Raw genomic sequence first — 13,264 nt, forward strand, 5'->3', positions numbered from 1 at the left:
CAATAATATACCTCAAACAATAACTATGAAAAATGACCCAAAGTGCTTAAGAGACAAAACCAAAAAAAACAGTTTCAAAATATAAAAAGCACTGAAAAAGCTGTGTTCTGTTGTGTTAACTAATTGTTGTGGAAAGTAAAAGTCACATTGATTTGATGGTCATTTAAAATGTGTTCAAATTTTGCAAACTGCTGATGATTCATGTCATAAATCATAACAGACGTACATAAGCTGCCTTTTGAAGTAAAAGGTTTTACTATCAGTATTGATATCGGCAATACTGGCTCTGCATTTGCTTGCTATTGCATTGATATCAAAATTACTACTGGGTAGCACTAGCCAGTAATTTATAGCCAGCAGTCTGTGTTGTTTATGCTTATTGAATAATATTTTCAAGGTAAAACATCACTTTGTCTTGTATTTTGATTAGAGTGAAGATTTAAGATTGAGTGGGCCCCATGAGAGTTTGTGGTTTTTGAGTGGGCCACAGCACTCTTGACGTGACTTGATCTGACTGTTTTTGTTGTCCCTGTATCATCGTAGGGTCTATATCTTAAAGCACCTTGAGGCGAGACGGTTGTAGTAATTTGGTGCCGTATAAATAAAACTGAATTTGGGAATGGCTTGCCTGTAGGTTGGTAGAGGAAGTGATAGAGTACTGCTGTGTATCTCGTAGAAAGCTACTTTCAGCTGCTCGTTGTCACACGGGGTCACCACAGCATGCAGCTCCGCATGTTTTGTTTTGGCAGTTGGACGCCGGATGCCCTTCCTGACACAACCCCACAGGGGATTTGTGTCTCAGGCTGGAATCAAACCAGCAACCTTTCACCTGTTTGCTGAATGTGTAAACCACTAGACAATGCATCCATACTGATGTGACTCTTATATACAGCTAGAAAAACCCCAACAAACACTTATTTTGGGGGCAAATTTTTTAGTTGGGGTGCTGGCAAGCTATTTAATCCCCCTACAGCTGCAGGGATGCAAGTATCAGCCAATTTCATGGCAGCCATTTTTAACTGAATCAGGTAAATACAGGTAACAGCATCTTACTAAGACGTTAATGAAGCTTCTGTCCTATTAAACTGCAGGGGCTAAATTAGCATTATTGGTAACACCTGTGTTGCTATTTCCTGTCCTAAAGGTAACTAAGGTCTGTGGACTTTAGTTTCTCGCCAAAATGCCTGACACCCTGTTTCTTCAGTGACAGCTCCCTTTTGTTATTCTTTACCTCTCCACCATGCCCAGCCTGACATCTGACCTGACAACAATCTCTTTCTCCTCCCTCCACCTTCACATAGCAAGGATTGCCCGATATAAAATGATCAGCGCTGGGATTTGCGGCCTAAGGACGCTTAAAGCAGGAGGTTTAATGTCATGACGTCACGTTAATTAGCGCCACTTTGATCCTTTCAGCCTCTTAGCCGCACTCTGCCCTGTTCTGTCTGTCGGTTGCCACGAGATGCGTTACTCCCTTTGGGGACCGCGGAGGAGGATGCACGGAGGCTCAAACGGACACTATTGATCCATCCACCCCTGCAGGCCCCAGCACAGCTCCTACCCTCCAGCTTGGCACTTTTTTCCCTGCAGGTGATGCTTTTTTAAAAGAAACAAAAACAAAAAAGGGGGGGACTCTGGCATAAAAAAAAGAAAGAAAAAATGGCAGACAAGGATGGTGTGGAAAAATATCTGGAAAACAACCCGCAGTTTGCAAAAGAGTACTTTGATAAGAAGCTGCGCGCTGAAGCTCTCACCGCCGCCTTTTCGGCCGACGTGGACATCAAAGACACCGCTTCCTTCAAGGATGTTAACGCCGTGCAAGAAGCCGCCATCATTTTCGAGCTCGTCAAGGAGCTGCAGAAGCAGGGGAACATGGAGCAGTCCCTCCACAAAGTGCTGCAGAGAGTGGCCCTCATCATACAGGCTGACAGGCTCAGTTACTATGTGTGTCGAGGCAGAAACGGAACACTTGAGCTCGCCACCAGCCTCTTTGACGTGACTCCGACCTCCAAGTATGAGGCTAACCTGGTCGATCCGCAGACCGAAATCGTGTTTCCTCTGGAGATCGGTGTTGTCGGTTTCACCGCCACCTCCAAAAAACCGCACAATGTTCCTGATGTGTCAAAGGTGAGGAGTTGTGAAGTTTTGTGATAAAATAAATAAATAAAACAAACTCAAAGCAAAAGTAATAATATAGGTTAAAAATAAATAAATAATAATAAAAATAAAATAAAAAAATTCTTTTTTTAAAATAAAGGCTTTCATACATAAATCAGCTACTAAAAAAAGTTGCAATATCATAGTTTGTAACTGTTTCCTACATTTATATTCATCTTCCCTGTATTATTTATATTTAATAAGGGTCCTACTATAGTAAATACCGAAATAAGCCAATAACAGAGAGGAAACATATATTTTTCACATCGTGCCATGTTTTTTCTAAACCAGGTAAATATCAGAATTATTTGTCATGTGTCTGCATCTACTGCAAAAATGTGCCTGCAGCATTGATTGTCTTCATCTTCTAACTGAAGACAGTTACTAATTATATAAAAATGTAATTTAGTTGTTTGTTTGACAATTAAAGGTTTTGGTAATTGATGAACATATGAAAATTTCATGACCTTTGTAGTTTCAAATAAATAGTTTGGTTTAATAAGACCTGCTGTAAGTTATTTGCTTTTTGTCTCCACTCAGAATCCAAAGTTCTCTGACTTTGTGGACAAACAGACTGGATACAAGACCAAATGCATGATGACCTTCCCTCTGATGGCTGAAAAAGAGTGCCTTGGAGTCGTCATGGCGCTAAACAAAATAGGAGCAGAGCATTTCACTCCAGAAGATGAGGCGGTAAGGGTACAAGCTTAAGTGTGTATATATATATATATATATATATATACATATGTATGGGTTTATCCCCAATGGCTTTCAGCGTGTGGCATTACATAATGATATTAGAGTGTCATCAAACGATTATTACGCCCTCTTTGTCTTAACGCCTAAACTGCATCTTATTTGGCAGTAATTGTGTTAAACACATGCGTAGTTGCTCTTCTTTTACTTTCAAAACCCTGCGCTCAAGCCATTTGAACTGTGCAGCTAAATAAAGGTTATTGGCGTAATTACATCTTACCAGTGGGGTGCAAAATACTTCAATTATGTCAGTGGGAGCCAATCAGACCTGAGTGACTCAGTGCGATTGCTTTCGAGCGCTGACGTTTAAGTAAGGCATAAAGATTTAAGTATGATTCTGTTATCTCTGTAGTCTGCATCAGAGACCATTCACTACTGCCTCTGAAGCCATACGCTCACAATGAGGTACAATTACTGAAAGATTAAACTGGGTCAGACGGAAATTGTGTTTTTTTACAGACTCTTGGGAGTCTGGCGATAGTGTCTGGTAACAGTGATGATTTTTAGAAAGAGAGAATTGGTTGATGTGCAGGGCAAAGCCTTTAACTCTTAAGATTAAAATCTTGCACCTTACAAACGTAATTTCCAGCATTTAAGAAAAAAAACACACGCACTTAGGATCAAAGTGAAATGAGATTTCACCTGCTTTCTATCATATTATTCCTACACAGTTACCGTTATACGCCAAATCGTGTTGCGACGTTGCGCTGTAGCAGTAAAGGTTCGCATGTGTCACAACTTTGAACCTGCTGTCTAATCTGATTTGGTCCTTAGCTCTTCCACAAGTACATGAACTTTGCTCAAGTCGTCGCCCTGCAGCACTACACAGCCTACATGTGGAATGTGGAATCCAGGAGAAGTCAGGTAAATCCAACTGTGCCATGTGTTCAGTCTAAAATCACTGATGATTCTGTCTCCTTTAAAATCTGTATTTAAAGACAAAACAAAAATAAGCATTTCCCCCACATGCTTTCCTGCATTCACGTTTTTACTTCTAACTTTAGGTGCTGCTCTGGTCAGCCAGTAAAGTGTTTGAGGAGTTGACAGACATTGAGAGACAGTTCCACAAAGCACTGTACACCGTAAGGACCTATCTACAATGCGAAAGATACTCAGTGGGTTTGTTGGACATGACCAAAGAGAAGGTTGGTTTTGCAGAATTGATTCAGTTATGCAGTTAGGTAGCGGCACACATAAATAACCCGATGCAGTCATTTCCTGGGTTTTATTTTCCTCCAGGAATTTTATGATGAATGGCCGGTGAAACTTGGAGATGTGGAACCTTATAAAGGACCCAAAACACCAGACGGCAGGGTAAGACGTTCATTTATATCTTCATTAAATCAGCTCTCTTTTTCCATGTGGCATTTTTACCTAATTACATTTTTTTGCAAAGATCATCAGGTTTGCTTTTTGTACAGGAAGTCAACTTTTACAAGATCATTGACTACCTCCTGGAAGGCAAAGAAGAAATCAAAGTCATACCGTGAGCAACACTGGCTACATACAAATGCACTCAAACATTTCATTTCAATATACAACATAAAAGCAGACCAAAGTGCACTTCCCAAAAACGCTGACTTGAAGTAAGTAATTTTCTGCTCTTTATCATTTCTTCTCCTTCCCGCCTGTCAGCTCTGGCATCACTACATTACCCAAAATGAATAAAAAAATAAAAATAAAGTCACTAACGAGGAGCCTATAGAGAGTTTATAGAGCTCGTCTTGGCACAACAGTGCGTTAGGATCATGATATCCATTTGTAATTTAATTAGTAATTTAACAACAAGTCAAACTACTAATTAAATTGAGTACAATTACTTTAATAAACAATTTGATTACATGTGAATTGTCCTGGTAATTGTGTTACATAAGTGCAAACTACAACTTTAAATTGACTGGAATCTGGTCAAATAAAACTTACTTGATTCAGTTTACCACAAGAATGAATTATTTTAAGAAATAAACATTTTATTTTTATATTTCAGTTGCATTTTACTCAAAATTATTACCTCATGTTTATGGGGGCAAATCATTTTTTTGCGAGTATGTGTCCTTGACTTGTAATTGAGAACATTATACATTTTAGAGGCTATATTTTTCAAAATAAAAGTCCTAGCTAGTCCATGTACAAAATGGTCAAAATTGCAGGTAGTCAGTACATTTTAAAATAGATGAAGCAGTCATGCTTGCCCACAACATTAATCTTCTATTTAGATCAGAAGTAATTCTGGGGGGGGGTCTGATGAATGTTATTTGAAAACTAAAAAGAAGGTGTATATGAGTAAGTGTGCTTTGAAAGAGTGCCCACTGTTTAATATGCGTCTCACTCAATTTCACCTTGCTGTGTGTGCTCCTTTTTGCAGTGGTCCCCCAGCCGATCACTGGGCTTTGGTTAGCGGCCTACCAACCTATGTGGCAGAGAATGGCTTTGTAAGTACATTTTCTTTTCAGCTGAATTACCAAAACGAGCAAAGAATGAAAGTAACTTGTGTACCCATCAACAACTGATGCGGTCTGATTAAAAACCAGTTGTGCATATAACTGGTGCATTTATGTGGAATACAATCTGCAAACTTTAAAGGCCACATGCAACAATCAAAGATAGCTTGATTAAAACTGTTGATACATGTGAAAATATTTTTTTGTGACTGCTTGCAGATTTGCAACATGATGAATGTGGCTGCAGATGACTACTTCACTTTCCAGGTGCGGGACTTTTTCCTCTCTTTGTGCTTGGATGGTTAATGCACATTAACGCAAAAACATAAAACGTATAAAACACATTGCTGTGTCTTTCAGAAAGAGGCTGTGGATGAGACGGGGTTTGTCATCAAAAACGTCCTGTCGCTGCCCATCGTCAACAAGAAGGAAGAAATCGTGGGCATCGCCACGTTCTTCAACAGGAAAGACGGCAAACCGTTCGATGAGCATGACGAACAGATCACTGAGGTTGGCGTCCTCTCTCGCCCTCGTTTTATGCCCTGTGACCCTCACACACAATGTCATGTTGTTGTTTGTGTGTAAATCTTTAGCACTCCTTCTCTGTAGCAGAAAACTGCATGAATTTGCATGTTGGCTGTATTACTACGCATATATTACATGAGGGAAAGTGTTTTTACAGGAGTTTGATGTAAATCAGGGTTATGCGGGGTCACAGCTCAGTCGATCCTGCTTCTTTTTTCTCATGCTTTCTTGATCTCGTTGTTTGCACCAGGCCCTGACACAGTTCCTCGGCTGGTCAGTGCTGAACTGTGACACCTATGACAAGCTGAACCGTATGGAGTGGAGGAAGGATATCGCCCAGGAGATGCTCATGTACCAGAGCAGATGTACCACGGATGAGCTGCAGTCCATTCTGGTTAGCGTCATCTTGCCTTTTTCTTTCCCGAAACTTACCTCTGACCTCTCAGCATTTGTTCGAGAAGCAATTTAAGCAGGAATTTAAAGTAGTCAAAGGGTAATGCACTGTGAAAAGCTTATTGAGTAGCAGTCCTACATTACCAGCTATTAGAGGACTGATAGGAGGTCTAATGGATGATATATCCACTTGGCAAGAGAAGATTTGACAAGAGTTTACAAGGGTACTTCTGGGAGTAGTTGTCTGAAATCTCTGAAAGTATAACATAATGACAATGTGACACATGGATGCAATGTAAATGTCAGCAGAAATGATTGTTCTCTCGTTTACAACCAGAACACCAAGGAGAAGTTTGATGCCGAGCCTGAAGACTGCGACCAGAAAGACATGTACAAACTGTTGGTGAGCTGCTCATCAGTCAATCGTTTCATTTAGTTTGAACCAAAATAAAGTTGGTCCACAAGAAAGACACTGTAAGCATTTCAGGGAATAATCCACGCATGTCATGTGTTTCTGTTCAGAGGGCAAACATCCCGCCGGCAGACAACGTCAACGGCGAGAATCTGTACCTGTTCTCCTTCAGCGACTTCCCCGTGACAGAGTTCGACCTCATCAAAGCCGGCATTCGCATGTTCTTCGAACTTGGAGTCGTCGAGAAGTTTAAAGTTCCCGCAGAAGTGAGTCGTATAATCAGACGCTTGCTTTGATAAACCTGTTCAAACAAGACGCGCTCGAACTGCTCTCCCAGTTCTTTTATCATTTCTCAACGTGGCGTTCTTGTCCTTAAATGCTCCCGAAGCAAAGTTCTGATGCAAACATAAAGATGATCATCATGTTCCAAAGCCTTTGGAACTTAAAACTGCTGCTATTTTATTAATAAGGAGAGAAGAGACGAGCCTTGGGGACACAGAATGTTCGTGGCATCATCTGTGAATCTTTTTTGGCAACAGGCAAGCTGCCATGGCTCTGTTTCACTGGGAACAAAGAAGTGGATGCGATCCTTAATTAGACTGTCGAAGCGTGCCATGCTGTACTGCAGTTACAAATATGAGTGATTCTCTGTAGTGCTGTAGGGCAAGAGTTGCTTTCCTTAGGCATGGAAAGAAAGTGCACCAGCTATACAATTTCCTCTCCTTTTTGCTTTGTTTTTAAATCCGAACCCTCCTTTTCCCCCTCAGACGCTGACCAGGTGGATGTACACCGTGAGGAAGGGATATCGTGCCATTACCTACCACAACTGGAGGCACGGTTTCAACGTAGGCCACACTATGTTCTGCCTGCTGCAGGTAAGGCCTGCACAACATCCAGTTCTTGCTACATAGATTAAGCACGAGCCTTTTAAACTTTTCTAAGCTCTTATTTGACTCTTTCTTCTACTACAGACAGGAAAGCTAAGGAAATACTACACTGATCTCGATGCCTTTGCCATGGTGGCCGCTGCTTTCTGCCATGATATCGACCACAGAGGAACCAACAACCTCTACCAGACAAAGCAAGTCAAACCGACTCTTTTATGAATGTGTTCGGCAATATATGGATCCATGTCAAAACTGTCTTTTTTTTCCCCCTGTAGGAGTGCATCTCCTCTGGCCAGACTTCACGGCTCCTCCATCATGGAGAGACACCATTTGGAGTACAGCAAGACTCTAATGGGGGAGGAGGTATGACATTTTTTTCTTGTCCTGTAATTTCAGTTGTGATATTTAAAAAGGATAAACACACGCGTTTGATCATTATTTATGATGTCCCGCAGAGCTTGAACATCTTCTGCAACCTCCAGAAGCGTCAGTTTGAGAATGTGCAGCACTTGTTCGACGTCTGCATCATCGCCACAGATCTGGCGCTTTACTTCAAGTAGGTTTGCTGCAGATCGGCCGTTTTGCAGCCACAGTTAATGCGAGACGTAAAAGAACGGCTAGTCGAAGACGTGATCGCAAAAGCTGTAAAAAAGCAGCCCAGTTGATGTGACCTGTTTCTCTTCAAACAGAAAGAGAACCATGTTCCAAAACATCGTGAATGCCACGGAGCCAATGACAGACGAAAAAGAGGCCACGGCTTTTGTTTCCAACAACCCCATCAGGAAGGAAATCGTCATGTATGTAAACTGATTTAACGTGCTGAGAAAAGTCTGTCCAGTTGACTTTAGAAATGATGTTTGAGGAGATTTCTGAGACAGCAGGCCACGGCAAATCATCAGCGTGTTGCATGTCCTGTTTGTTTTTTTCTTTGTCCCTCTGACTGTGTGTTTGTCTCACACCTTCAGGGCCATGATGATGACAGGTTGTGACTTGTCAGCCATCACCAAGCCCTGGGAGGTACAGAGCAAGGTGGGTGACCTTTACAGCGCTGACATGGCCTGATTTCAAAATATCAAGTGAAGTTCACAAGAAAATAAAAACTCACACTAGCACGGGAAGAAATAAGCTATTTGTGTTATTCTGTTTGATATCAGTAAAAAAGTTCCATATTTATAGCTGCTAGAAGACATCCTGACCTGATCTGGTGAAATCCCATGTGTAGTTTGAAGAGTACTGAAAATAACTCTGATAATACTGGAGAATGGACTGAAGGAGTAAAATACATGCGCTTCATTTCTGTGGCGCTCATGCTGTACCTCCGCCACTGCGTGCCTTTTATTTCCCTGCATCATGCTTTGTTCTGTTTGTCGACCTGTTTTGTCTGCAGGTGGCTCTGATGGTGGCTGCTGAGTTCTGGGAACAGGGCGATTTGGAGAGAAGTGTTTTGGACCAGCAACCAATTGTAAGAGCCACACCCCCTCCTGTGGCTTTCTTCTTGTCCGTTCACGTTTTGGTTTTTTTTTTTAGCATTACAGAGCAACTGTTTGACCCTCTTTCACCTGAAAACTCTTCCTCTTGTCTCTCTCAGCCCATGATGGACAGAAACTGTGCCGAACAGCTCCCCAAGATGCAGTGTGGTTTCATCGACTTTGTGTGCTCATTTGTGTACAAGGTGAAAACTTTTTTTTTTTTACACTGTGCCGCCCTGCCAAAAGATGACTAGTGGAGGCTGGTAGTGAAACAGACAAGAAAGTGTCTGGTCTGGTCTATGTTGCAATAGTTTATCTGTATTTTTAAACAAGCGCCAACACTACTGCAACTGTGTAATCCTACTGTGAGGGGCCTTTAAGAAAGGCAAAGCCAAACAAAAATAACTTAGCACAGTCATTAACATTACTCGGAGCCTTTACAGTGTTTCCAAGGCAATAATATTTATTTTCAAGCCCTCCCGAACAGCTCAATGAAAAGCTAGGTGTAAGTGTTCCCATATTTCATAAATAATAATTAGAACAGAGAGGACTCTGTGGTGATAAAGTTGAACATTCGATACAACAAAACATCACTGCACAGCGCAGGAGCAAAAACATTGGTACCGACTGCAAACTGGCAATTTCACACGCAGTGTCATTATTAGCTTTACAGAAAGCAGCGCAGCGGCATCAACCATCTTAGGTTGTGTAACAGGATGTATTGAGATTACCTATTGAGCCCAGTTGAGCCCAGAAAGAAGGTCAGCTACACGACAGGTGAAGAAATTTAAAGAAACTACAGGACCTTTGGGGACACCGTGCTGGTGTGGTTTGGGTCTGTTTGTCCACTGAGAGAAGAGACACAGGCATGTTCTGAGTGATCACCTTTGGGATTTTTCCTAATCATGGCACAAAGAAACAAAGGACTCTGTCTGCACCTGATCAGTAAATTTATAGCAGGCGTCCTTCAAATACCCAGCATGCTCTCTGGTTCTGATTTTAAGCCCAGCCATTTCTTTCTTGGTTCAAGTTTGGACACCAGTTCTACATCACTGGAAAGCGTGTAGAAGAAATTTGTGTTGCTGTTAATTTGTCACCAGATGGTATTTACACTAGAATAAACACATAGGCTACATCCATGAATCTGCTGTCCTTGCAGGCCGGTGCTGTGAGAGGCAGAACATATTAGTGCAAGAGGGGGGAAAAAACTGCATTCTTCCAGTTATTATATAACATAAGTAACCCATACTTACATTTCATTTGTTTTTCTTTTTCCAGGAATTCTCAAGGTTCCACAAAGAGATCCAGCCTATGTTTGACGGCCTGAACAATAACAGGGCACACTGGAACGAGCTGGCTGAGGTATACAACGCGAAGATGAAGGCCATTGAGGATGAGAAGAAGAGACTAGAAGAAGAGGAAGCCAAGAAAGGTAAGAATATCTTTGTGCGATCATTAATCTGTTGGCTTGACAGAAGAGTTCATCTTTCTTTTTTCTTGTTTTCTTCTTTGTATATTTAGCTGGTGGTGGCGGCAGCGAAGGAGGGAAATCAAAGACGTGCACCATCTGTTAAGTTCCACCAGTGCTTGGATCTGAACTGATACAATCTGTTTAGGACTAATCTAGACAACACTAGTCTTTCCTGGTCTGAAAGCTCATCTCATCGAAGCTTTTTCCTCGGTGTGGTCTCACCTACACCGGTATAGTTCTGGTTATTCGCTGTTCACATTCATGTAGTCCGGTCCAGCCCTGTATGGTCTAGTCTGGTTCTGTGTAGCCTGCCAGGTCTGGTCTGCACTGCAGTTTGGAATAGACCCACCTAACCTTTTCTTCAAGGAGGGAAGAGTCAGAGACTTCACCGTGAAGTAAACCTGGAAGAGAAGCTGTTCGACTTTGAAAGCACGACACGTTTGAATCTTCTCCTTCCTGCTGAACAATGTTGTGGACATTTTTAAAGAAAAATCATACCGTCGCAAAAATTTCTTAGTGTTAACCAAAAATATTTCTGACATGTTTTAAAAGTGTGGCTGGATAAACTTAAATATTCAGGAAGGAAAAAGTAGTTATGCGTAGTTCAGATAGGGTGCAGCGTGTGGGGTGTACACATGCCAAAGCATGTACAGTGCTGCAGTAGACAATTCAGAGAGCGCTCCTGTTGGCAGTCAGTTAACACGCAGTATATTTTAATACTGTAGGTCGCACAACGCACTTAGCTGCTGCTATTTTGACAGTGGCAGACCTGATAAAGTGAGGGAGGGCAGGCTGGGACACGTAACGTCATGGCTACGGACCTGAGGAAAGGGGCTAAAGGAAATGTGTGAAATGAATTCCTTCACATTAAGAGTAGGAAAGCTGCAATCTGAGGGATCTGTTAATGCTTTAGTGGTGATACCAAAAGCAAGGACTGATGTCTCTTACCTCAAAAGGCACTAAGAAGCTGTGTGAAGGTGTATGTATTTTAATATGCAACTATATCTATATATACTTATATTTTTTTTTTTGATTCTTTGAGTATTTTGTACTTGGACTGTCTTGGAAGGAGGATGGAGGGGAGCTTTGAAAGAGGACAAATTATCACTAGAATCACATCCAGACGTTGAGTCTGTGTTTTGAACTTGCGAACCTTTATCGTCAGCTTTGATGAATTCCTCTGAGCTGCGCTGAACTGGGAAAAGACACAATTTTACTACACGGGTATTAAGATTGAACTTACAATTTCTTATCGATTCCATTTAAAAGTCTTTTTAAATGTGAATGATTTCACATGTTTATAGTTTATGGCATAGGAATTGTAAAATGTAAATTGTATAAACTTATTGAAGGTTGTAAAGGCAACTTTTGCTTCTTGTAAGCAGGCGAGCATTGCAGTAGATCTACCTCTTCTGTAAGAGGATTTGATTGCCCGCCAGTGTTTGCGATCCACACAGCTTTAAATAACCGTCTTACTGAGGTAAAAAAAAAAAAAGGCTTATCATATGTATGTGCAGACACTTGTTTTTGTGAAAATGCAGCTAGAGCATCATTGATTGTACGGTGGTACAGGCCAAAGTCGTCTCCTTCTTTCTTCATTGATGTAACCGTGAGACAAATAAGGCAATAACTGCTCAACTCAGTTTAAATCTATGCCACCCACGTAAAACCAAATTGAGCCAATCTGGGCTGAAAACGTAAGAGTTTACAGTGCAAGCAGAGTGCACTTTCTTGTTAGCACTGCGGCTGTGGCTTTCGTCTTCCTGTTACGCAATGTCTCCTCTAATCAATGGGGCATCAATCAGAGGCACTTGATCCTATCAGAAGGGCTTTGGGAGTACCTGGAAACTACCTTGTCTGCTGCTTGAGGTGAAGCGAGGAGCCGTTGTAATCCCTGGATCCAAAACTGTGCAAAAAAACAAACATTTACGAAATGTGAGAGATATGTTTCAGTGATTTCATAATCTTATCTTGCTGCACACATTTTATATGAAATCTTACGCCATCAGTTCTGTCTCCAGTTACGTAAAAAAAAACTAAAAAAAAACCCAGCCCCTTGGCTTTTCTTTTGGATCCTTTGTGTGACACAAAAAAAGCACTATATACTTTCTACTTAATCCATCAACTGTCATTCAGACATTAGTACTCTATCATTTGATGTATGAAATGACCTCTGTATGAGTCATGAGATGTAATATGTGTAAGCAAATAAAGGATATTATGGATGCAAAAGAGTAAAGAGCATCGCTTTTTTTGGGCTTGAAAATAGGACAGCACGTGCAGAGGCGACGCTTTCTCTCTTCTTCGCAAGTTGAGTTATGCACATTAAAGTTAAACACAGGCAGAGAGTGAACCTGAGATCCTCTGGGCTTAGCTGCGACAGTGCTCGTCGGAAAGCCATATATCACCGGGGGATCTTAGAGGCTCCAAAGCTGGATGAGCCATTGGGGAAAGAGGATCAGTGGATTGGTTGTGATCCCTGCCCGATTCAGTACCATCTCACTTTTCTGCTCAGCGTTGTGCCTGTGACCTACTGTGTGCAAATTCTGCCTGGAGAAAGCTGGAGATTGCACATTGAAGTGTAGGAAAATAACACAATTAAGAGCGGCTGCAGCAGTGCAATCCAGCGTGTGCATTGCATAGAGAGGACAGGATGCTGCTGAGGCCTCCACTGACAATGTGAAATATGTGACATGAAACACAGAGCAGTAATTTATCATTTCGCCGAACGCTTCTGCGCCAACGCGACCCTT

At 41.6% G+C, this 13,264-nt stretch overlaps 1 protein-coding gene across 1 annotated transcript; it reads left to right on the forward strand.

The window, feature by feature from the left end:
- The first annotated feature begins 1,415 nt into the window (after positions 1-1,415).
- On the forward strand, positions 1,416-12,740 carry pde6c (phosphodiesterase 6C, cGMP-specific, cone, alpha prime). The gene is made up of 22 exons (XM_063483028.1): positions 1,416-2,127; positions 2,698-2,850; positions 3,688-3,777; positions 3,918-4,058; positions 4,153-4,227; positions 4,335-4,399; positions 5,279-5,345; positions 5,574-5,621; positions 5,715-5,864; positions 6,130-6,273; positions 6,610-6,675; positions 6,795-6,950; positions 7,452-7,559; positions 7,656-7,765; positions 7,847-7,934; positions 8,027-8,127; positions 8,261-8,368; positions 8,537-8,600; positions 8,959-9,033; positions 9,160-9,243; positions 10,319-10,472; positions 10,562-12,740. The coding sequence occupies exons 1-22, from the start codon at positions 1,660-1,662 to the stop codon at positions 10,612-10,614; spliced, it is 2,568 nt and encodes an 855-aa protein (XP_063339098.1). The 5' UTR covers positions 1,416-1,659; the 3' UTR covers positions 10,615-12,740.
- The last annotated feature ends 524 nt before the right edge of the window (positions 12,741-13,264 follow it).

This window comes from Pelmatolapia mariae, linkage group LG8, assembly GCF_036321145.2.
Source record: "Pelmatolapia mariae isolate MD_Pm_ZW linkage group LG8, Pm_UMD_F_2, whole genome shotgun sequence".
In the NCBI taxonomy this organism is placed as follows: domain Eukaryota; kingdom Metazoa; phylum Chordata; class Actinopteri; order Cichliformes; family Cichlidae; genus Pelmatolapia; species Pelmatolapia mariae.